Source organism: Gambusia affinis, linkage group LG01 (assembly GCF_019740435.1).
Source record: "Gambusia affinis linkage group LG01, SWU_Gaff_1.0, whole genome shotgun sequence".
Taxonomy (NCBI): Eukaryota; Metazoa; Chordata; class Actinopteri; order Cyprinodontiformes; family Poeciliidae; genus Gambusia; species Gambusia affinis.
In genome coordinates this window covers 44,751,560-44,774,959 of record NC_057868.1, presented here as the reverse complement: position 1 = coordinate 44,774,959, position 23,400 = coordinate 44,751,560, and the positions used below count along the sequence as shown (strand labels likewise).

The 23,400-nt window shown below is 38.8% G+C and overlaps 1 protein-coding gene across 2 annotated transcripts; it reads right to left on the bottom strand.

The window, feature by feature from the left end:
* Positions 1-1,996: 1,996 nt before the first annotated feature.
* Positions 1,997-22,865, bottom strand: LOC122836672 (TBC1 domain family member 22B-like). Of its 2 annotated transcripts, XM_044126413.1 has the most exons (14): positions 22,554-22,865; positions 13,036-13,092; positions 11,279-11,468; positions 11,009-11,174; positions 9,737-9,904; positions 8,648-8,718; positions 8,293-8,421; positions 8,128-8,193; positions 6,703-6,817; positions 5,233-5,339; positions 5,080-5,155; positions 4,872-4,999; positions 3,037-3,132; positions 1,997-2,498 (listed from the first exon to the last, which is right to left on the bottom strand). In XM_044126413.1, the coding sequence occupies exons 1-14, from the start codon at positions 22,607-22,609 to the stop codon at positions 2,370-2,372; spliced, it is 1,554 nt and encodes a 517-aa protein (XP_043982348.1). In that variant the 5' UTR covers positions 22,610-22,865; the 3' UTR covers positions 1,997-2,369. The 2 variants fall into 2 exon arrangements, with proteins under 2 accessions (XP_043982348.1, XP_043982357.1); XM_044126422.1 differs by lacking the exon at positions 13,036-13,092 and having other exon boundaries at positions 22,554-22,864.
* Between the last annotated feature and the right edge of the window lie 535 nt (positions 22,866-23,400).

The following is a 23,400-nucleotide window of genomic DNA, read 5'->3' as shown; positions in this document are numbered from 1 at the left end:
AGAGCATTCAGGCTGTACATGCTGTGCCGTCACCACACGGTAGATAGACGAGTGAGAACATAAAGCTTTAAAACAACAAAGTCATGTGAAACAAACTTGGATCAGAAAAACAAACATTCAAACAAAAAGAACATAAATACAAGTTATAGAACCTTCCAGGAGTACATTGCAAATGTTCAAAACAAAGGCATCATCTTGGCTGTTCAGCTGCTCTGAGCTGCGTTCAGTAGCAGGTTAAGACTAAACGTCCTTCAGTACCAACAGGCATGAAAAGAAAACAAACACTAATTCTGTTTTCTGACTGTAGAAATAATTCTTACTGGAGTGGAGAAAAGTTCATCGTGCCAGAACTAAATGAGGAATCACTGGTCTAGGAGAATGCACCGTTATTTTACTACATAACAAATATAAAGCAAAACATCCATCCATCTTCTTCTGCTTTATCGGGGTCGGTTCATGGAGGTAGCAGCTTCAGAAGGGAGGCCCAGACTTCCCTCTCTCTCCCCAGCCACTTATTCCCGCTCCTCCGGGGGAATCCCGAGGCCAGCCGAGAGACATGGTCCCTCCAGTCTGTCCTGGGTCTTCCCCGGGGCCTCCTCTAAAAGTTGGAGCAAGTCCACAAAAACAGGAAGGCTTCTAAAGGAAAGTATTCAGAAACTAGACATTACATGAAGCAATGTGCCTAAAATCAAACAGAAGAAACAATTCTGGATTCTGAGTGACTAACATTTCTAAAAACAAATACACACACAAGTCTATTAAAAATAATTTGACGACCTCAACGACACATTGCATCGTTAAGACGGTGAAATCAGAGATGATGCAGGATAGTACAGAAACAAGACATTAAATGAAGCAATCAACTGAAGCAAGAAACAGAAACTGAGCAAGAAAGGATGATGCAGCAACTGCAGTTTTCTGGCCAATAATAAATATTTAAAAAGCCTCAGATTTTTTTTCACACTGATGGTGAAGCAGAGATGATGCAGGACAGTATGACAGGGAAGACAGAAGAGAAGAGAGCACTGATCAACTCATTAGCAAATGTATCTAAAAAAGGCAGATCAGCATAGAAGCGATGAAGTCGTTTAATCAGGATGACGATGATAACGCAGCTTGTTGCAGAGTAAAAATGCCTTCTCTAAAAAAAAGGCAGATAAGCTAAATTAACACGCTGGATGTTCTCCTGTAACTTTGATCTGCCAGCAGCTCTTTGATGACCCTGAAACGAGACGGGAATCCCGTTTTCATACTAGTAAGATCCAGAGGAGGCTCAAGGACTCCCCATGTTTTTGATTCGGGATTCCTTGAGCTCCCTCTACTAGAGCTGAAAAGAAGATGTGCCGATAATTACAACAATTTTACTCAGACGCGTTTTCCAAAGCAAAAAAACTTTCAGCTTTTCTGTCATATGTGAATTAATTTTCTGGCTACAGATTAAAGCTGACCACCATGCAACAAAAGTGATTCCATGTTGGTCTGCAGGAGTTATAACTCAGTGGCATTAAGAAGGGTCGACATATTTAGTTTTTTTAAACTAAAATTGTGTAAAACACGTTATGCTTAATTCACAACCACTAAGTCGGGGTCATTTAAAAGTCACCTTAACTAAAAGTTGCACTTTTAGTTAAGGGATTTTAAATAATACCATACACATGAGGTATTATTTAAAGTAATTATACTTTAAATATCATTTTATACACTGAAAAAGGGAAGCTGAACCCTCTAGAAGTTGATCAAAGTGATTCACAGCCAGGAAAGGAGTTGGGTTTTCAGCTTTTACCTAAAACATGAAAAGAAACTCTGGCAGTTCTTCTACAATGTAAAAACAGGAAGCTAATTCAGTCCAAACCCAGGATTTAAAAGGCTAATTGTTCCCAGCAAATCTGGTCGTCCTAAACGAATCAGAGGGGACAGGAGGCCTTCGTTGTGCTTCCTATTTAGAACAGTGTCTGACTCAATAAGCTTAAAATGAGGAAAATAAAACAGTAGTTGCTTGGTTCTTACAGTGTTTCTTTTGTTTTAGAAAAACAAATATAAAATAGAATCTGCAGATGTCATTAAAGGAGGATTTCACAAACATTCACCATCCTTTAAAATGCCAGCATGTTTTTCTGAGAAGAAGAAAAACTAAATACATGTGGTGGATATACTGTAACAGTCCGTTGATGCAGTGCAGTACGTCGTCTACTGCATGTAGTCCAGGAAATTCACCGGAGCTTCTGCACGAAAATCCAAAAATCACGGCGAGACTCTGCAAACTTCATCTTCACAGCATAAAGTTCAGTTTATCCCACTGTCGGTCTGCTCAGGGTTGCACCAAAATACTGCTCAGGTGCTCGCAGTCACAGGCGCGTTTGATTGGTTGCCTATCTCTTGTAATGGTTGGGGGCGTCTGCAAACATGTACTTGAGTCTGTAGGCTTCGGCCAGGAGGAGACCCACTTCCTCGTTTCCCCAGTGGATGGTTGGGAGGTTCTGTAGAAGCATCAGGAGGCTCTGAAGGAAAGACAAATTCTGTGTTTACATCCACATCGCTCTGGTCAAAAGATGCAGAGAGGAGGAAAACTAGGGCAGCCGGGTTAAGCTGAGGCGTAGCTGGAAAACTTATCGCACTCTCTTATAAACAGTTTGTGTGTTTTGGTCTTCGAAGAAGATTTTGACACAACAACAGTTGGTACACTGGGTTCTAAATTTAGAATATCACTAAAAACCCCCAAAATACGACGCTGATACAGGAATAGTTGAACAAGGTCACCAATGGAGGGAAATGCAGCGTGGAGAAGACGCCCCTTCGACCCAAGATGAGTCTCTGTGATAAAGATGGCAAGAAGCAGATTTCTAAATCTTTAATTAGGCAAATTAAAGATTTATATGCAGACAGACGGGAAATAAAGAACGTAATCTTCTTGTCAGAAAATATGAGGACGTGCAGCAGTACGTGGATGAGCCTCAACAACAAACGAGTTTTTAGAAATAAATAAGTCTTTTTTTTTTTGCATCATCGTTAAATAAAGTCAAAGACTCCTATTAGTACCTGAAAGTCAACCATGCAGAGGATTTCTTTGCGCCACTCGATGAGAAATGCAGCACACACATACAGGTGGAAGTGGGAGAAACCTTCAGCTTCAGCCTGTGGAAAGTACAAACACAGCGGATTGTTACAACACACATTTACCCAGAAGTCTTTGCTGCAACACCTAGAGAAAAATCAGGAGGAATTATTTATTGCTATCCGATCGCAATCGGATCGCTCACGACCAAAATTAATGCAAATGACGTCTCTAACTTTGCACCTCAAAACCAAAACTGTTTGGGTTTAGCTGGTCGGTCCAGTTGTGCACATGTTTATTCACAATATGAGGCAAATCAGAGTTATCAGGCAAAGAGACATACATCTGCCTCCAATCAGCTGCAAGGCTCATCTGATGCAGATCCCAGATGTCTGTGTGTGTCTACAAAGATAGCAACACTCCAATTCAAAGGCTGGTGCCAAACACACAGCAGATACAGAGGACAAAAAACTCCATCATGAGTAGAAACAGAAGAACATTTATCTCTTAGGAACCATAACCACAACAATTTATTTGGTATTTGGGTAGTGTTTTTTCCGATATAGTCCTTTTCTTCTTTCTCCCTCTGAGCAGATCGTGTGTAAATCAGCGAATCATCACCCTCCTAAAGGCTGGAGTGAAAACTAGATCTCTAAATGGAAAGCTGAGGTTCAGCTCAGCTAAAAATAAAACTTAGGCGTGTTTGCTTATCTGTAAGCTCCAAGAAGTTCCATTCCCTGGGGCAGCGCCATGCCAAGGCTTTTAATTGGTTGTCCCAACACTTTATCAAGGATAAAGAAATAAATTAATATGATGTCAAGAGCAAGAAGCTGATAGGAGTTGAGAAATGTACCAGATCATTTTCAGCTGGATTTCATCATTTTTTCCCCTACCAACACCAGATCAGTGATTATCCAGGAACACGTCTAAGGCTGAGGCACACATTTCATGTCTTAAGACCATTAGTGTGGAATCCTCAGTTGGTTAGGGCAGAGGAGGCAGCTCTACCACTTATTGGATCTCTGTATTATTCTAGATCAGCCTTTTCCTGTTATGCCTGTTACTGATGTGACCATGATCTAATCTAAAAATGTTCCTCATCATGTTAACAGATTCTGTAATTGTTCTATAAATGCTCTGGAGCAGGAAGACGAGTGAAGCCCAAAGGACGGGGAATATGCGCCTCCATCACCACTAGAGAGGCGCCCCGTCCGATATTAATATCTGCATCGGTCCCGATATCGAAAACAACAAGGGCAGATCTATTCAGTTTAATTCTATACTTTGCGCTTTGAGTGATGAGTATGCTTTATTTATTTTACATCATATTTAGTATTGTAAACAATTGCATTTTCTGGACCATTTGAAAGGTTTGTTGCACTTTATTGTTTTTACATGTTTGAGTCAACCTGTTGTTTTTATCAGTTTCAGTTTCTTTATTATTTGTTTTACTTGTTTGGCTGTTATGTTATTAAATTAAAGTTGTGATGTTTTTACATCAAGCTTGTGAAGCTATTGGTGTGTGTAAGTGTGCTGCACTGGTGCAGAGTTATCAAATACATCTGTAATTCAGTACATTTACTATGTACTGTGTTTAAAAAAAATAAATAGAGAGAGAGAAAAGTTTTAAGTAAATTCAGCTGTTTTCCAGCAATGGAATCGGCCAACACTAAACCACAAGTATCGGTATTGGTAGTGAAAATAGTGGATCGCTGCTTCCCTAATCACTACTACCACTGATTTATTTTGTGCATGAGCACGGTGAAGAATATAGTGAGGAAGACCGGAACATGTAAATATCTGAAGGAGAGAACTCCACCTGGTAGGTGTCCCACAGACGAATGGTACAACGAAGTGGCAGCTCCCTCATCAGCAGGTTGTTCATCCATCGAAACGCAAACTGCAGGTACTCCACCTCATATTTCTTGAAATGAGTGTGAATATCCACTGAAGACAGACAAAAAACTAATTTTAAAAACGATTTCTCATGATTTCTGTTGGACTGAACAATTTGTTCATCTCCTCACCGTCTATCCGGCTGACCAGCTCCTCCAGCGCCTTCACCTTGTTCTGGATTCCAGGCTGGGCGAAGGTGTAGTTGTCCTGGAAGGTGGGCCGTGTTATTTGACAGGAACACAGACAGATGACCTGCAGCCTGAGAGCCAAGCGTGCGTCCTCACCTGTATGCCATCCAGCAGCTTGCTCATGCACCAGAAACTGTCGGCCTCGATGTTTCTTTGGGTCTCCAGAGGCAGAGCCGCCACGTCAAAGTTCTCCACATCCTCCGCTAGGATGAGAACGAAAGAAATGAAAGGTTTCTTGTATAGTAGCCGTATTGTAAAGGAGTCAGCTAATTTTCAGCTTGACAATTTAACAGTGCTTATTGGTCTCCCAAAACCTGATGAAAATTCTACGTCATGCTGCCATCACGTAGCAACAACTCGCAGGCGGAAGTGAAGGCGTTGCCGGAATACGGCGCGCTAAATTATAGAACGTAATTTAACGAATCCTCGAGGCAGATAAATTTTCCTCGAGGAATTTTAATAATCGAGGTAATGGAATCATTTGAGGAATCGTTACAGCCCTAGTAACGATTCCTCAAACATGAAATTTCATTTCATTTCATGTTTTCATATTCCAAGTTTTTTTATCTATTTTTCATAACCGCATTTAAATCAACAATTATTGTGTGAATGAAAACAATCCACAGTTTCACAAATATGACAGACTGCTGTGGTCAGCGGAACATTTTTTTTCCCATGGTGTTAAATAATTGTTTCCCTTCATTTCTTTGAAGAACTCAAACATCAAATGTTGTTTTTGGCATTAAAGAAGAATCTCCCTTTTCAAAATGCTTTGGAGTTGAACTGAATATCAAAATACTTATTACATAAAAAAAACAAAAAAAAAAACAACAACCTTGTGCTCACTTCCATAATGATCAGGATGTTTATTTTCTCCAACAACAGTGAAGTAATGACTGTCAGTGTTTTGGCGTTCAGCCTTCGTGTTCCTGTGACTGCATGGCTGCAGGTCGTTCAGGCAACACTTTTAGCCGATAACGTGAAGAGTCAGGAAGTGCACTTTTATCAGTTTGAGCTTTCAGGCAGCGCATGCTGGCTTTGGAAACGTTTAAGCATTTTGGATACCTCAGGGTTAAAGCTCTCTCTCGAGAGCCAAAATGCAATTTGCCTTGAAAAAGAGATACATTTTATATAATCATGTACTACATGAAACATATTTTCAAAAGTAAGTAAGGGACACATTAACTAAAGAGAAGACAGGAGACTGAAGGGGATTTTTATTTATACAGATGTACTAAACTAAAGATATTTTGGAAAACTAAGTAAATAAACTCAAATCTATTTCTGTTTTCAGATTTCAGATCAGTGTGGAATAAACTTTTACAAAAGAAAAAAAAATGGCTTTTGCAAAATGAGGCCAGCGATGCACAAGGACAAACTTCAACATCCTAAATACAAGAGAAACTAGAATCATCTAAAGTCCATACAAACAAATCAAAGTTTTGCAAAAACAGAAAATCGGACATCAGGAATGAAATTCATCACTCAGATTAGTGCATCTCTGTACTTAAAAAAAAAAACAACAACAAAAAAAACAACTTAATTCAAGAGAATAAATGAACTTACTGACAAACTCGGACAAGAAGACGACAAAAAAAGGTGTGACGAGGTCGTTGATCCCTTGGACGTAACCGCTGGCTGGATGACGGATGGCCCAGATAAACAGAATCCGCTCAAATACCTGAAGACAAAATGACAAAACTCTGTTTTAAAGGAACATCATGCTGTGCCGTACAGAACGCTCTGTTCTGTTTTCTCTTTGAGGCAATTTTGTAGCCGTTTCTCAGGGGAGAGTTTATTGCTACGTCCCACACATTCAACCTGTGTCCACCCGTTAGAACAGTCAAATTTAGATGCATTATCTACACATTTTTGTACAAATCTTTACAATTTTCAATTGCAGCATCATAAAATGAGTTTTGAGGAACTCGGTCAAGCTACGTTTCAAAGTGAACTTCCTCTTTTTCTCCTCAGTGACTCAGCAACACAATATTTCACAAACTTCCCCAAGTTATACATTTTTTTAGTAGTATTATGTCTAGTCATCCAGTAATTTGAAGTGTTGTTGATTTTTGATGTGTGAAGCTGATACTTCCAATCTGATGAGTACAATTCTGAAATTGCTCTTTGCTTCAAACTGTAACAATTCTTGATGCTTTATTGAAACGTTTATTTTCCCCACAAACCAATGAAGAAGAAAAATTGAGAAAATTAAGCTATATGCCTGATTTAATTACTAATCTATAAACTCAAAATCTGAATTACACACCAGCCACCTGCAGCAGGGTAAGAACAAAGAATCATCAGGAGAGCAGACTAGGAGAAGTTTTGAACACAGCAGAATTTATCTTTATATTTACAATCACGAAAACAAGATGACGTCAAACAACACAAAAATGACCAGTGTTAAGTCTTTGTCAAATATGTATTATGTGTTACACTCCTAAAAGAAGCAGGGGAGCAAAGAAACTGCTGCAAAGTGAATTAGTTGCATCCTCAGTTTACACAGAAAGCTTTCCAGGCTCTAGAGTTAACCAGACTCTAATTTCATGAACATTTACTGTCAATCTGGAGTTCAGATTCGATTGTTATTAAAGTTGGACCGAGTTTGAAATGAGTTAAGACTTTAAATTTTTCTACAATACAAAATAAAGGTATTTTAATTTTTATGTACAGTATCTATAGTTGTCTTTTTTAGCTGTAAGAGCTGAATATATGCAGATTACACATGCATTACATTTAAATCTTTTGACAAAATGTCAAACACATGTCAATGTAGAAAAAAAAATGGAACCACCAACTTATTATAAAACATCTAAGTAAAGTGTGTGGATGTAATTTTGTTAAACTGAAATTAAACTTTTTTTAAGCCTTTATGTTTTTGAGGTAGCCGAGCCAGGAGCGTTTTCCTCCTCCAGAAAGGCCCTTAGTACCACTGATCTAGAGCTGGACCTTAAACTCTCTGGCCGCTGGATTTCTACTGGACCTCACCTCTTGGACTGCAGGCTGCTGGAACAAAGGGATGAGCGGGTTGGTTCTTGGAATGTCAATGTGGATCTGCCAGGACCAAATAATGAAACTTAGATAAAAGCAGTGTGTCTAATTAATTTAAAGTGATAACATAATGCTTCCACACTACCCAGATGAGATCTTTACCTGTCTGTAAGTGTCTTTATAGTGCTCATCTGTTCTGGAGTGATAGTATTGCTCTATGAACCCAAAATACTCTTCTCTCTTTCTCTTCAGGACCAGCTCTCTGCGCTCCTTGTTGGCCGGCAGGTAACCCTGAGAGGAGCAAGAACAGAAAAGAAACTTTTCTTTCTGGGGAACAGAACAAGCTGGCCGAGGGCGATAAGAGCAGAGGGAAGATAAGGCTGCCGCTGAAACGCACAGCTGCTGACACCAAATGAACAGTACTGGATAAACAAACTAAAAAAAAATAAAAAAATTGGCTTTTAGTACTGAGTTTTGAGTTATGCGATGTTGCAAAACTGAAGGTCGTAAGCCTTACGGAGAGAAGCCTCCACGTGATTGGCCGGACTTCTCTTGGTATTCCCGACCAGCTGTGTTTCCGCAGTTCTTCTGTGATGGCAGAAAGCAAAACAGGCCAATCAGATCAACGCTCGGTTTCGTGTTAAGTCCAGAGAGCAGCTGCTTCAGCTGGCTGCAAGTCAGAGGGAGCTAAACTGAATTCCTTTTCTTGAACAAGTTTCATTAAGGACTTATTCAAGTTTTCCTCACAGACGCTGGATGATATGTGATTTTATCTTCCCCTTTGATTCAAATATAGGGTCTATCTGGAGGAGAGATTACAACGTTTTGCAATAATTGTCAGAGGTCAAGCTGTATTTTGTGTGAAGCTCCTGACCTGCAGTCACTAAAGGTTCCACTCAGACTGGGAACAGCAGCATTATGGGAGCTTCTAAGAGGCCATTTAACAACAACAACAAAAAAATATATCCAATGACTGATCCACTGGAGGGATGATATGTTACAGAGTGCAAAGTTATGGTAAACATAATCATATTTTAATTGAGTGTTTCCCTGTTTTAAAAAAGCTAAAACAATTTATAAACCACATTTAAAAAAGTAGGGGTGCACTGATTGCCAATTACAGATCTTTAAGAAAACCTAACCTATCAATTCCAATTTTGGCTAATATTGATTTTTGTGTCTGAAATTGTACTAAATATAGTAAGAAAGTTGCTGAGTTGGCGATAGTGGGGTGATTATTATTAACTGCAAACATTGAGACTTGACATGGTGGGTGGGTCAGTCAGTCAAACCACTCTCACTGCAGAGCAAAAGAGGACAGTGGTTGATCATAGAGAGATCAGTAAGTATTGGCTGACCTCCAAAAATTAAATAACTTGGCACCAATTTATCAGTGAGCACCTAAAAACAACAGAATAAAATGCATATTTCCAACAAATCAGAGCCTCAAGATTATACAGTAATGCTTTTGAAGTTTGTCTAACTGCATTTTCTTATTTGGGTGGAACAAAAACATCTTGCATGATTTCTGGACAGGATTTACAGGACAGATGGGGGCGTCGCTGAGTAAGGCAGCATGCGAATACCTTTCCCTCTTCAACAGTACCTAGGTCAGTGTTGGGACTAGCCAGCAGCTGCTTGAATTTATCCAGGCGGCTTTTCTCCCGCACCGTCATGGGTGGAGCCCCTGACGCATTCTGATCCGAGATACGAGCCACCAGAGGGATGATGGGACGCACTGGGAGAGATTGCTGCTTCTGCAGCGAGGAGCGGACTGAGGAAAAAACAACAAACAAACAAAAAAGAAAATTGGTAAAATTCTCTTCAGATAAAAGAACACAGTAACTGAACAACCACTGAGTTTAAATAAGATCAAAGGATTAATTCGCAACAGCCTGAATATTCAGCATCCAGGTGTTCGCTGAGCAGCACATGACTATTCATGTGGCAGATGCTCCTCAATATGAAGCTGTACGCAGCTTGTGCATTATTCAAAATATTCACCCAGCAACCCACAATGTGCCTGCAGGTCACAACACTAATACACTACTGTGCAAAAAGTTTCAATCCACATATTCTATAGATGTAGTTTCCAAAGCAGAGGGGAAAAAAGTTTACATACTTTCAAAGACTTGGCACTACTACTAAAAAAATTTGTTTTGCTAACATTATGCTCCACACCAACATGCTATTTAGCAGCAGCTAGTGCTAAAGCACTAACTTTTGACATGACTTTATTTTATATTTATTTCTGGTTTGAAATTAAGTTATTAGCGGAAAAGAAGAGACAGAGGAAACAGAACAAGAGGAAAGGAAACTGAACTGCTGCACCCACTTGAAAATAAGAGCATGAATGTAAATGTCTAAGTCCTCGAAAAATTAACAGTGGACAGCCAAAAGTTCAACAAAGATGTCGAACCTTATTCAACTGAAAGTTTATTTATTGGAATTAACTGAGTGATTCCTTCGTACTTTTTGAAAGATGCTTTAATAGAAAGCTTTATTTATTGTGATCTGTGTATACATCTTTGTCTTGGGTAAGCTTTTATATTTCGACTCCAAGTCACTAAAAATCAGATTTGTAACTCAGTTTTGTAAATCAATTTGGACTTTCTTTTTTTGTCAGAGAACATTTCCAATGATTAACAGAATACCAGCAGTAAAACAAAACTCCTCAAACACCTCCAGTATTTAGTGGTTGTGTCTGTGGTCTGGGACGTGTCCCGTCAGGCACATATTTAAGCCTGATAATCTCTACAGACCTACCTGCAGTGGTAAGTCCCTTCTAACAAAGTCCATAATTAGCTTCAGGGTGAATCACAAGAGTCTCAGAAACTCTTTAAGCAGAATGAATTGCTGCACGATATTTACAACACACCTGAGGTCGTGTTGAGATCGGCGTCACTACTAGACTTCACAAATTTGCCGTTGACACGCTCACACTCTGAGCCGTCGTCCCTTTGGGAGTTGTGACCCTCGTCCCTGGGTGGAGTCAGTATGTGAGGCAACACATGCTCGGTTTCACCCGTCTGATGCCGTAGTTGCTAAGTGGACGCAGAAATAAACAGAACACACCTGGATGAGAATCTCTCACCGATCCAGACCAGCCTGGAGCTTTTCAGTGAGAAACAGGAGGTCTTGTAGATACCTGGTTGTGCACAGATGTCCAGTCCTGGCCTGAAGGCGTAAAGGAAGCCGAGAAGGGTGTCCCGCACAAGATTTCATCCTCCTCATCGTCAATGTCCCAAGCATCATTTGTGCTGCAAGCAAACTCGTGGAAGCTGCAAGCTTTTTTAGACTTAAGGTTGTTGAATTTGGGCTTTGAGTCTTTTGGGTACCTGCAGGTTGGAATAATGAACAAACAGGAAATGAAAAAAAAAGGTGTAAGACCTGGTAGATCCCATTGATGGATGAATTTTATCCATCCAGCCAACCAAGTAATCAGCTGGTGAGGGGAAAATCAGACCATCTTTTCAGCTTACCAACCTTATTTAGTTATCAACTGACTGGAATCTAAATAAATAAATAAATAAAAACTCTCTGGGCAAAGACACAAGTACATACTAGGATCAGATTAAAAGATTTTTTTTTCTAAATTATGAAATTAAAGTGATCATATTTATGACACAAAAGTCCTAATATTAGTAAAATATAGGCACAATATTACAAGACGAAAGTCATAAAAGTACAAAAAAAAAAACAACAGTTGTTTTAACAAGAACAAAGTTTTTATAGTTATCAAGCTGTAATGTGACCAGATCGTCAAGTCTGTGGTTCATTCAGAATAGACTCAGTTATTGCTCAATCGCTTCAAACACCTGCTGATAATAATTTGATGCTGATGTGTTAAAAGATTAGGTATGTCCTATTTGTAAAACCGATACCAAAGTACGACTTCATAAGATGCTCTTTGTTTTAGTGTTTTATCTTTCATAAAGTAGTTATAAAATTACTACTTCATTCTTCTAGTGTTATGACTTTCAGATAACATGAATTTATTCGATTTTATTGTTGTATGACTTCTGGTATTATTATGACCTTATTCTGGTAATGTTATGACTTTATTCTCCTACTATTACAACCTATTCTGGGAATATTATGTCTTCGTTCTGGTAATTCGTTCAAATTTTACTTTTTTTTTTTTCTAGCCTGGCCGTAACACTCCATTGTAGAGAAACACAATTGTTGCCAGGCCATATTCCCAATGCTCTTCTGTGGTGAAGTTGCTACTGAGGAAATCAGACTGAAAGTACAAGACAGGTGTTTAAAAGTGAATGCATTGATTATTAAGAGCATAAATACACCTTCCTTATCACTTTATAAGAACACAGAAGTAAAACTAATTACTGTCAAAGTTTACAATCCATTGAAACTCCTGTCACGTTATTGTTTTAAGAGACGTCCGTTTCATATACCGTCAGAAACATCTTAACGGTTCAATGAAAGTCCTTTTTGATTCAAAATCCAGCTGGGGTATGAATAGTTCTGAGCTAAACTCTACAAAGTTGAACATTGGACACTTCAAATTTGAATAATTAATTCAAATCTGCCATAACAGTTCATGGCAGAAAGCCTAAAAAGAAATATCCTGGACCCCGCTTAATCATTGTCATTAAAGAGAAGTTGGAATTGGCTGTAAACTTTATCTTTCTGTAGGAGTTTAAAGAAACAAAAAAACAAACAGATCTGAATTAAGAAAAAAAAATAATCGAATTGATGCATCTCAAAATAATGCAATAAAGTAAAAGAAACATAAAATACTGGATCCAAAAGCAGAACAAAAGCAAAATGCATGCAGTACACAAATGTACTCAAAGTATGGAACGACTGCAAAGACTGGTAAAAAGGACAAATTAAATGCGTCCACGTGGCATGCAGCAGCCCAGGCGATCACTGAGCACTTACGTGCGTCGCAAACGGGGATCGAGAGGTGGATGCTGTGCTCCATAAACTGGTTGCACACTGTGGATGATAATGTAAAAATGCAGTCACCTCGACGTGGAAAAACACTTGTAGCTAACCTGAGGGTAAATGTTCACATCCATCGTTTAATGATTGTTCAGAGGAATGCTGGCGATGGTACAAACTGTCCTTCATGGCTTTCATTGTCCCCAAAAGCTAATTTATTATCTCACTTGTTCTAAGTATGGCCGAGTACAGACGCAACCTTAGAGTATTAAATTTGCTTTTCCCACTCATATGTGAGAATTAAATCAGGAAGCAAACAAAGTTAGGAAGAAGAGGTTTCCACAGTTGGGTTTGGGACCCCATTTTCTGTCAGGCGTAATATCTAAGTCGGGGGTCTTCTTCAAAAACCATCTTCAATGACAAAAATGACAATTTGTTTTTTTATAAATGTTGAAAAAGATAAAATAGCAAAACAGTATAAATAAATAAGGAATCATTTTTCCTTCAGAGGGATATTCCTCCCAAGGTATTTTTTAGTTTGAGTGACAGGTTCAAAGTCAGAAAGCGTTGTGTAAAGTAGTGTTTGTTTAGTTTCAGTATTTTTGTTGACCACTCTTTCCTTTTAGTCAGACTATAGTTCTGCAGTAAACAGAAGTAGCCAACAGCTTGCAGGGCAGCCATGTTGTTCCCCTCCCTGTGGTGGGCAGTATGTTCAGCAGACAGCACAAACTTAAAGCCCAGCTTTTTATTTCCCTTCTGACTCTCTGGACTCAAACCGGGAGCAAACAAGGAAAAGCCACAATTCCCACTTCTTTCTTTGTTTCTTCGAAGAAATCCAAAGAAATGTTGCCCCCCCTCAACAACCCCATAGTACCTTATAAAACTCTCCACAACTCTTAAACCAAGGGTGTCCAAAGTCTGGCTTGGGGACTATTGGTAGTGATTCTGGGCGACCCCCGATTGCAACACAAAACTGGCACAAACTTGGTTTCCCAGCTCAAGGTTGGAAGTTTAAAAAAAAAAAGAATTTTAATCAAATTTCAAAAAAAAAAAAAAAAAAAAAAAGAAATGTACAATATGCACTCATCCTTCAACAACCATGTTTTTCACGTTTATGTCAAATTAATAAAGAAATGACTCTGGACTAAACCTGGCTAAATAAAATTATTAAATGAAAATCACAGGAAGTCTTGCTGCAGTTTGTCAGAATATGGAAGTAAATATGTGCCATCAGAATTTGAATAAAAAATACCTCTGAAATTTGAATGTTGTATATTAGTGCTTACTTTTTCAGTATTAAAATAAATTCAGAATATATTTTTAACCTAAAAAAAATTTCAATGTCATTATTTTTGCAGTAAAAAAAAATTCGGTGTAAATTTTTTTACATGGTTGCAATTTTCAGTTATTAAAAAAATTCACATTCCTATTTCAAAGTGATCAAATTTTCAATATACATATTTTTCACAGTTTAAATTTTCAGTGTTAAAAAATTCAGCATATAAAAAATTCAACTTTTCAAAATTCGTTGTGCTCAAATTCGCCGTCTCAAATTCACCGTCTAAAAATTCGCTGTCTCAAATTCAGCGTCTAAAAATTCGCTGTAAAAATGGCCAAGGTTACTTCAGGTCACAGACATTAGCAATGGATGTCCGATTCCAACATCCACATAATCACGTGACACAACCGTCATATTGAAGAAATACCAGCATCACCCAGGCTGGCGACCATGGAGGCTGACATAAACAGTGAGTTTAATGCTTTCATATTTCTATAGTATATTTTATTTTGTGCATGAAGTTTGATACATTATCTTAAAGCCTGATTTAAAAACAGGTTGGGCCGTTGTTAATCTTACACCGTAGTGCCGGCATATTACATCTTGCTACCTCCTAGCACCCCAGCCCCTCCCCGCTGTCCCACGTCCAATTTCCCCAGTTTTATTTCAAAAAGAAATACCACTTGGGTCAAGTCTAGAATCTTTAAAGAGAACTGATGGGTGGCGACATTCTGGGTTGTTTGTATGTTGTCTTAGGTGAGACTGAGACAGGCAGTCTTAGTAAAGTCGTAATTTTTCAGGAGATGCTACTGCTAATATGGCTGCCTTGTGTGCTTCAAAGAGGGGCTGTGAACACTTTCCGACATTAATTATAACCACAACCCCATTCTGTTCAGCTACCGTATTGTTCAGGTGACTTCATTACAACATCATCCAAAATACTGCTTCTCTTATCTGACAATTGTTGATATACAATATTAATTTACATTCTTTTTACTTTGCCTAAAACCTCGTTCTGTTACCTAGCAACACTATAAACAACCGCCTTTGTTTTTCAGTTGATTTTAACTAATTTTCAAGAAAATATATGCTTGTAAGTACATCTGTTAACTTATTTTAGATTAAATATCATAATTTAATTTAGATTACTGTGACTTCTCAATGCTGACCTACTGATGTCAAAATACTTTTTTATTTTACTGGCAATTTTTTTAATGTTTTTTTCTTTTTCAAGGAACTTTTGCTGAATCATATTTTTGATAGACTCCGTGATCGTTTGGAGCAGGAAGAAGCAGTTTTATATCTGGGAAGAGTGTGCACAATCAAAGGTTTGTACAAATGACAAGTTTCAATATGTGATGCTTTTGAATGTCTATAGTAACATTAGCTTTGTGTGGTCTTCAATATGACGAGATTTGAAGGGCAGTTTTAATCGTTTATTACTCCATAATTGAAGGACTGAGCGACTGTGGAGAGATCTGTGGACGGCTGTAACATGCATCTATTATGACGTGCTACACTACCTTAAAGAAGAGGGATACCTGGACATTTCAAATGAAGCACTCCTCTTCTGTTGCCATTATGTCTTCCTGCCATGTCTGCAGGATGATCTGGATACTTTCTGCAGTGGCTGGGACAATCACCCACTTGAACTGAAGCAACATGACTCCTAACCTGCTCTGGGTTCTTGGTCGTACACATCATCCAATTCCTGAACCCCACGGTGCCTTGACAGAGGTTATTAAGATTATAACGGAGGCTCAGATGTATTTGCTGAACATTTTATGTTCAGATTTTATTTAATAACAATAGCTGAATAACGGCAAACGGCTGTTTGTAACCAAGCAACCAAAATCACCAAAGGCAATCATGTTTTAACAAGATAACTATCACATTTTAATAAGATACATATGACGTTATAACGTGATAGCCTGGGCGGATTTTAGCAGGGGCTTACGGGGCTGCAGCCGGGGCCCCGCATTCGGGGCCAAGGATGTTTTATATTTTTGTGAATGGATAGTGTCAGAATTTAATCAATGACTACCATGATTTTGACAGCACCGATGAAAAATGTTCCAATTTGTTCTGGCAAACGTCCATCTTGAATGCTTGCTTGTTATTGGTCCACTTTTGACGCATCTTACGCATTGGGGAGGAGGGCGTCAAGGGAATATTATTTACAATGGCGGACAACAGGAAATATGACAGCGGAGCGCAGAAAAGAAGGAAGAGAAAAGAAAAAGAGCATCGCGCCAAAGAGGCGACAAACAAAATGCCTAAACTGACAGGCTTTTTTAAACCTGTTAGCGGAGATGGAGCAGAAACATTATTATCCCCCGCTCCTCAAACCCTTAGCTATGCTAACACCGGCACTAAGATCCCGCCAGAACCTATAACCGTGACTGAGTCGGTGGCTGGACTGGCGTCTGTGGAGTCAGAGTCGGTGAGCGGGATCTTCTTCCGCAGATGGAAAGACGACTGTGGATCCGTACAGTACCGATCCGGCGCATTGGGGGGAAATTGACGAGTCCGTGCGAGCTTACTGGGCAGAGCGAGGACCGGAGAGCTGTCAAAATATGAATGTTGGCTTTCAAGCATCAGAACGGGTGTACAAGCATCAAAAGCGTCACTTCTCCAAATCTCACTTTAAAAGCAAGATGTTAAATGGTGAGTACGTCGAAAGACCGTGGCTGCTCTACTCTCCATCCACCGGAGCTGCATTTTGTTTTGCATGCCGCATTTTCAGAAATGCTAATACTCAGTCAAACTTTGAAACTGGTTTCAGTGACTGGAAGCACGCAACTGAACGCAAATGCCTAAACTTTAAAAAATCCTTCAGAGGGCAGCACTTTGGACTTACCTGGGTCAGGATATTTTCTGAAAACTACAGTATGCCTGATCTCTTTTTTCCAGAAGATATTGTTTATATCCATGTTCTGTCTGACTGGCAGAGAAGCACTTTTTTGACATTTATTTCCTCCACTATTTACCAAGAACTTTAAAACCAAAGAAAAAGTTTGAGTTTTGATATATTCCACTTGTACTTATATGAACTTGTAAATGCTGGGGATATTTGTATAAATATTGTTTTACTCGCTTTGCTTTGTAAAAGTATATTTGAGCATTGCATTTCTTGCACTCAATCTGTTTTATAGTTTGTGTTGAAGTCCAGGCAACAATAACTATTCAGTGATTTTATTTTGTGATGCAAGCATCATATTCTAGTTTCAACCCCAACATGTGGTTTAGTCTTTCTAGAAAAGAGTTCAGAGTTGTTTGTAGTTTGTGACAACTGGCTTATTAAAGTTGTAAAAACTTACTGTTCGGTCATTTTCTGTTCATCCTCTAAAACCAAAAAAAAAAAAAAAATATATATATATATATATATTTTTTTTTTTTGACTCTAGCCCAGGGGCCCCCATCCTGACTCCAGCCCAGGGGCCCCCATCCTCCTAAATCCGGCCCTGGTGATAGCGCTCAATTTTTTTTCCTGTGACAGCAATACGCTTCCGTGCCAGTTTAAAAATTCACCATTTATGAAATGTAAAGCAAAATGCTGATCATGTTACCACAGAGGTGAATTTCAGGTCTTTTATGGTAGACATGTCAGAGAACAAAAATGTTCTAAATTTGTAATTTGTTTTTTTTCTTTACTCAAAAGGAACCCATTAGGTACATTTGTACATTGTTGTATTGCTTTACATTACTTCAATTATAAGAATCAGAAAAAGTTTTGTCTTATGTTGTTTATTTTCTAATACCTAAAGCATATATGAACTCATCTAAGTACATTCAATAAAATTTTGCATAAAAAAACAATTTCAGTTTCATATTTAAAACTGCCTGTACAAACAGTACTGACTCAGAGAAATGAAATATCTACTCTGAACATTGTGTTATTCTAGTTCCTCTAGTTTTGAATTTGACAAAACTAGAGAAATTAGAGTAACAGCAATGTTGTCGCTCTAATGAGTAATACATATGATCACATTTAAACATATGTATCGAACTTGTGATCTGACAAAATCAGAAAATTGAATTGATTCTACATTTCAACAAAACTGTTTTGTTTTAACAAACTGATTCACAAACAAAGAACTGCTACAGCTTAAATGTAGATTGTTTTTTATTTATTTTTTTAACAGGTCAATCACTCAAAGCAAGCCAAAGCCAGACTGCGTAGAGGAAATGCATGCTACAAAATCCTCACTGAAAGAGTTGTAATTCCAGTAGTGACAAGGAATTCTTAGTGTTTTGTAGCATGTGGCGTAGTTTCCACGAACAATCTCCACAGACAGACTTGCTGGCAGATTTTCCCATCCAGTCCAGAATTTCATCATGTCTCCTCTTCCTCTTCCTCCACTCCGTGGTCTTTCAGTTAGTAAATTAAGTAAGTGGCTTGCAGATTCAACAATAGCATCCTGACTACCCTGTAGTCACAAAATATATAAAAGACAAAGTAGCAGTTGAAAAAGGATTAGTTAAAAGAAATTTACACTTCATGAGAATGATCACTTTTACTCAGGAAAGCTCTGTGCTGTAGGGTTCCCACCTTTCAGAAATTAAAATAAGGATCTAGCAGATGGAAAGTGTCATTCTATTTCACTAGAGAAACTAAAACTGCAGTACCATAAGTTTTAAAGAATAAAGAGACAGTATAATTTCTTCAGTTTCCCTCTTAATTTTTTTTTTACAATTGCTAGCATTCATCCTCACTGACACTGTTCAGCCTGGCATGTGTGTCTTCCCTCTCCTGTATCTTTGCTAGGACATGGTAGAGTATCGGTTGAGGACGTTTTAAAAAGACGCAGGTTGAGAACGGCTCACCACGACTGCTAACCCTCTTTTGCACCTAGTGTTTCTAGGCAACCGTGACATCATCAATGGTCCAAAGCGTTCTGGGGTCCTTACTAGCTCCCGCCACATTAGCTGAGCTTAACATGTCTTGTGTTTTATTTTTGTAATTATTGTTACACTAAATGTTTATATGCATGTGATAGGCGTTACTGTCGGACATACAGAAATACCGAACAAATCGCGTCTCGTTACGGGGCGATTCCGTATTTTACGAAAGGGATGGCAATCCTACTGTGCTCTTCTCTCATTAAAATTATAGAAACTATATAAAACACAAATAAATCTACAATTTGTAAGATTAACAACGGCCCAACCCGTGTTTTAAATCAGGCTTTAAGATAATGTATCAAACTTCATGCACAAAATAAAATATACTATAGAAATATGAAAGCATTAAACTCACCGTTGGGTTTGCGTTCGCCTCCATGGTCGCCAGCCTGGGTGATGCTGGTATTTCTTCAATATGACGGTTGTGTCACGTGATTATGTGGATGTTGGAATCGGACATCCATTGCTAATGTCTGTGACCTGAAGTAACCTTGGCCATTTTTACAGCGAATTTTTAGACGCTGAATTTGAGACAGCGAATTTTTAGACGGTGAATTTGAGACGGCGAATTTGAGCACAACGAATTTTGAAAAGTTGAATTTTTTATATGCTGAATTTTTTAACACTGAAAATTTAAACTGTGAAAAATATGTATATTGAAAATTTGATCACTTTGAAATAGGAATGTGAATTTTTTTAATAACTGAAAATTGCAACCATGTAAAAAATTTACACGAATTTTTTTACTGCAAAAATAATGACATTGAAATTTTTTTTAGGTTAAAAATATATTCTGAATTTATTTTAATACTGAAAAAGTAAGCACTAATATACAACATTCAAATTTCAGAGGTATTTTTTATTCAAATTCTGATGGCACATATTTACTTCCATATCAGAAGCCCTGTAGAGGACATAGCAAGGTATAAAAACACAATTATCCCTTCTGCTGTAGAAAACAAGTCACACTGTGACCATGAACGACTCATCTGGCTGGCGACATTTTTATTGGAATAGCTTGCAGCCTTGTGGCTGGGAACTGGAGCTGCTGGTTATCTGGCAGTGCCAGAGTCTGTTGTTTACAACCGTCACACTGGCTTTATCAGCAGCAGCAGCAAGGACAGGGAGCGAGCGCAAAGCCCCAGTCTTCCTGTTCAAACATCTGTTGGTGTCCAACCTCCGTGGTTAGATCCGTCTGTGGGACAGAGACAGAGACACGCCCTCTCCTTGGAAATCCTCTCCTCTCAGGTTTCCCAAACAGACTCAGCTCCTGTTTTCTTCCTGCCCCGCCCTCTGACAGTTGAAACCAACACATCAGCCTGTCCGTCAGTCATAAAAACATACAGCTCAATGTAGGTGAAACACACAGCTCAGCTCTTTTTCCAATGAGTTGTGATTGCTGTGTGTGCCAGAGGAACTGCAGGCAGTACCTTAGTGGGCGGTTGTGATGTTTGCTGGTCCCAGCTATTAGGCTTATATTTGAGATGACAAATGAAAAACATATGCAGCAGCGAATCGGACGCACGTCCATTTGTATTTTGAATAATTCTTTGAATTATTATTTTTTATTTATCTAAGAAAAAGCCAGGTAATTTAAGTTTCGGAGTTTTATGCACATAGGTATTTCTGTTTAAATAAGGGGTGAACTGATAGTTGATTTACCTAGCGTGGGGAGATCGGCTGATACTTTCATTCAAAGCCAATCTTTTCCTCCAATCTTATCTACCCAATAAAAAAACAAAACAAAACAAAAAAACAAACAAAAAACAAAATCAATCATTGTCCTCTTTTGCTCTGCTGTGAAAGCAGTTTCACTGACAGACCTGTCCACCAGGTCATGTCTGCAGTAAATAATAGTCCCTCCGCTGTTACCAACTCAGCAACATTTCAGATAAAAAAGAATTGGTTTCAGCCAAAATTTTTAATTGGCAAGTCAGGCTTTCTAAAGATCGCTAATCGGCCAGAAAACTGCAATTGGTACACCCCTGGTTAAGATAAAAATGTATCCTATTCGTTTATACCGCCTTTTCTTTTTCTCACATAATTTAAGCACAATCTCCATAGAGAATAGAAAAAATTGTTTTTCAAATTAAAAATGGTTTCTGAGTTGAATCGCTAGACTGTGAAAGATTTGCATGTCAAATATATGCTCAAATATCTATAACAGAAATCACACAATTACCTTCACTATTGTAAAATACGGTCCCTCCAGTTGTTCTTGATTTCTGCAATCGTGGAAATTCCATAAACTCAGCAAATTCCATATATTTTCATGCTACTGCATCATTGTGAGTAATTGTGAGAATTCATTAGCAAAATGGTCAAACATGGGATTTAAGTGATCCTAACTCCCACCTGCAGGTGACAATATGTCTTACTTCTGCCTCAGCCTCAATCTGTTATTTAACAAAATAAAATCGCATTTACCGTCATACGCAAGCGTGGGAAAAAATTATTTTGCGTAGCTCACATTAATATACGTTTGGAAGAGGTTTATTTAAATTCATTTTTATTTATTTTTTTACCTACATGTTTCTTCTCACCTATAATGAAACGACTTTAGAGTCTGGCAAACAATCTGTAGTGGCTGACAGCAGACAGTGTAGGAGCCTTCTTTCAGCCAGCTGACAAGCAGTGCATAGCACTATTGCAAGTGCTATGCAACAGTGCTATAAACAAAATTTGTTGTAATTTTTAAACTGTATCTTTTTAAAACTTGGTATTGATGGTGGCAACCAACCTGTGACTAAATGTTTTAAATGTCCATCCATCTGCTGTATTTGTTTCTACAGTAGGTTGGGTGGAAAATAAATCACTCATACACAAAACTATAACTCATAATGATAATTGGGGGGGGGGGGGGGAGAGCTTAAAGTGTTATTTCACTTCATGACCCAAAATGGAGGCTCGCTGAACTCCAGTTTAGAGCGGTATGAGGGTGAATGGAGACCATTGTGTTGCAGCAGCTGTCAGCACAGACCCAGGAAGCATACGGCGGGCGGATGGTGACAGATGACACCCCCACTTTAACACAAACCGCAGAGAATAAAGTGATGGAGCTCAGTCAACTTTTAGCTGACAACGCAACCAAATGAAACCTCTCTGACGTGCTACAGCAGATTGACTAAAAACGACAATAATTTGCGCATTTAACTATAATTACTCCAGGCAGTTACGTCGACCGTTTAAACATTATGTTTCTACGCATATTGAGCTTCTCTCGTTGTGCGCCAAACACGACTTTCCTGTAGATTTTTCCTGACTACAACAGTCCGGCCGAAAAGTTAGCGCTGGGAGGCAGCTATGTTTTGATAAGAATGAGACAACCAACCTTCCGGGAACCTTAGTGTTTCTCCTCCAGAAATTGATCCTGTTGTCGGTGGCCATACTCGGATAGCACAACCCCCTTCAGCCCAACACCGAGCCCGGCTCCGCGTACCATGAAAGCTCAATAGGGTGAAGGGGAAGGAACGGCTTCCGTGTTTCACAGCGCGGCCCCGCTCAGCTCTCTGTGGTCAGCCTCGGGGAGAGTTCAAATGATCCAGAGATAAGGCAATATCTGTGCTCTGCTGCGAGGATGAGCAAAGCGGCTCAATGGAAGCCGCCATCTTGGGGAGCAACGGTCGAAGCGCGTGATTGGCTCGAGGGTCGAACAGGTGCGGTGAAGGTGGCCAATAGCAGCAGATGTTGTGCAGGGAAAAGGAGGAAAAAGATAAATAAATGAACAAAAATAACCAACAGACAGAGCTGGGTAGAGTAGCGAAAAGGTGTGCTCAAGAAAGAGTAGCAGTACTTCCTCATATTTTTACTCAAGTAAAGGTAAAAAGTAGTCCCGTAATTATTCAAATTAGAGTAAAAAGGTATCCGATTTAATATTTTAAAATATAATGCAGACAGACAAATATATAAAGTTCTGTTTATTCTGGTATTTTAAAACCAAAATTATGCCCCAACTTTACATAATGTAAAATACAAATATGTTTTCAAGTTTTATGGACATTAATTTATTCAAGTGCGCCAACCACCTGCAGAGAAGAATGTTGGGATCCTGAGTGGTAGGTGAGACCATGGATCATAGTGCACTAATTCCTGATGGCCTAACCTGGCTTTGTTGACATGGAATGTCTCACCTCAGTGGAATGCTACTGGTTTCAAAGTCACCTCCTGGTTTCTGCCAC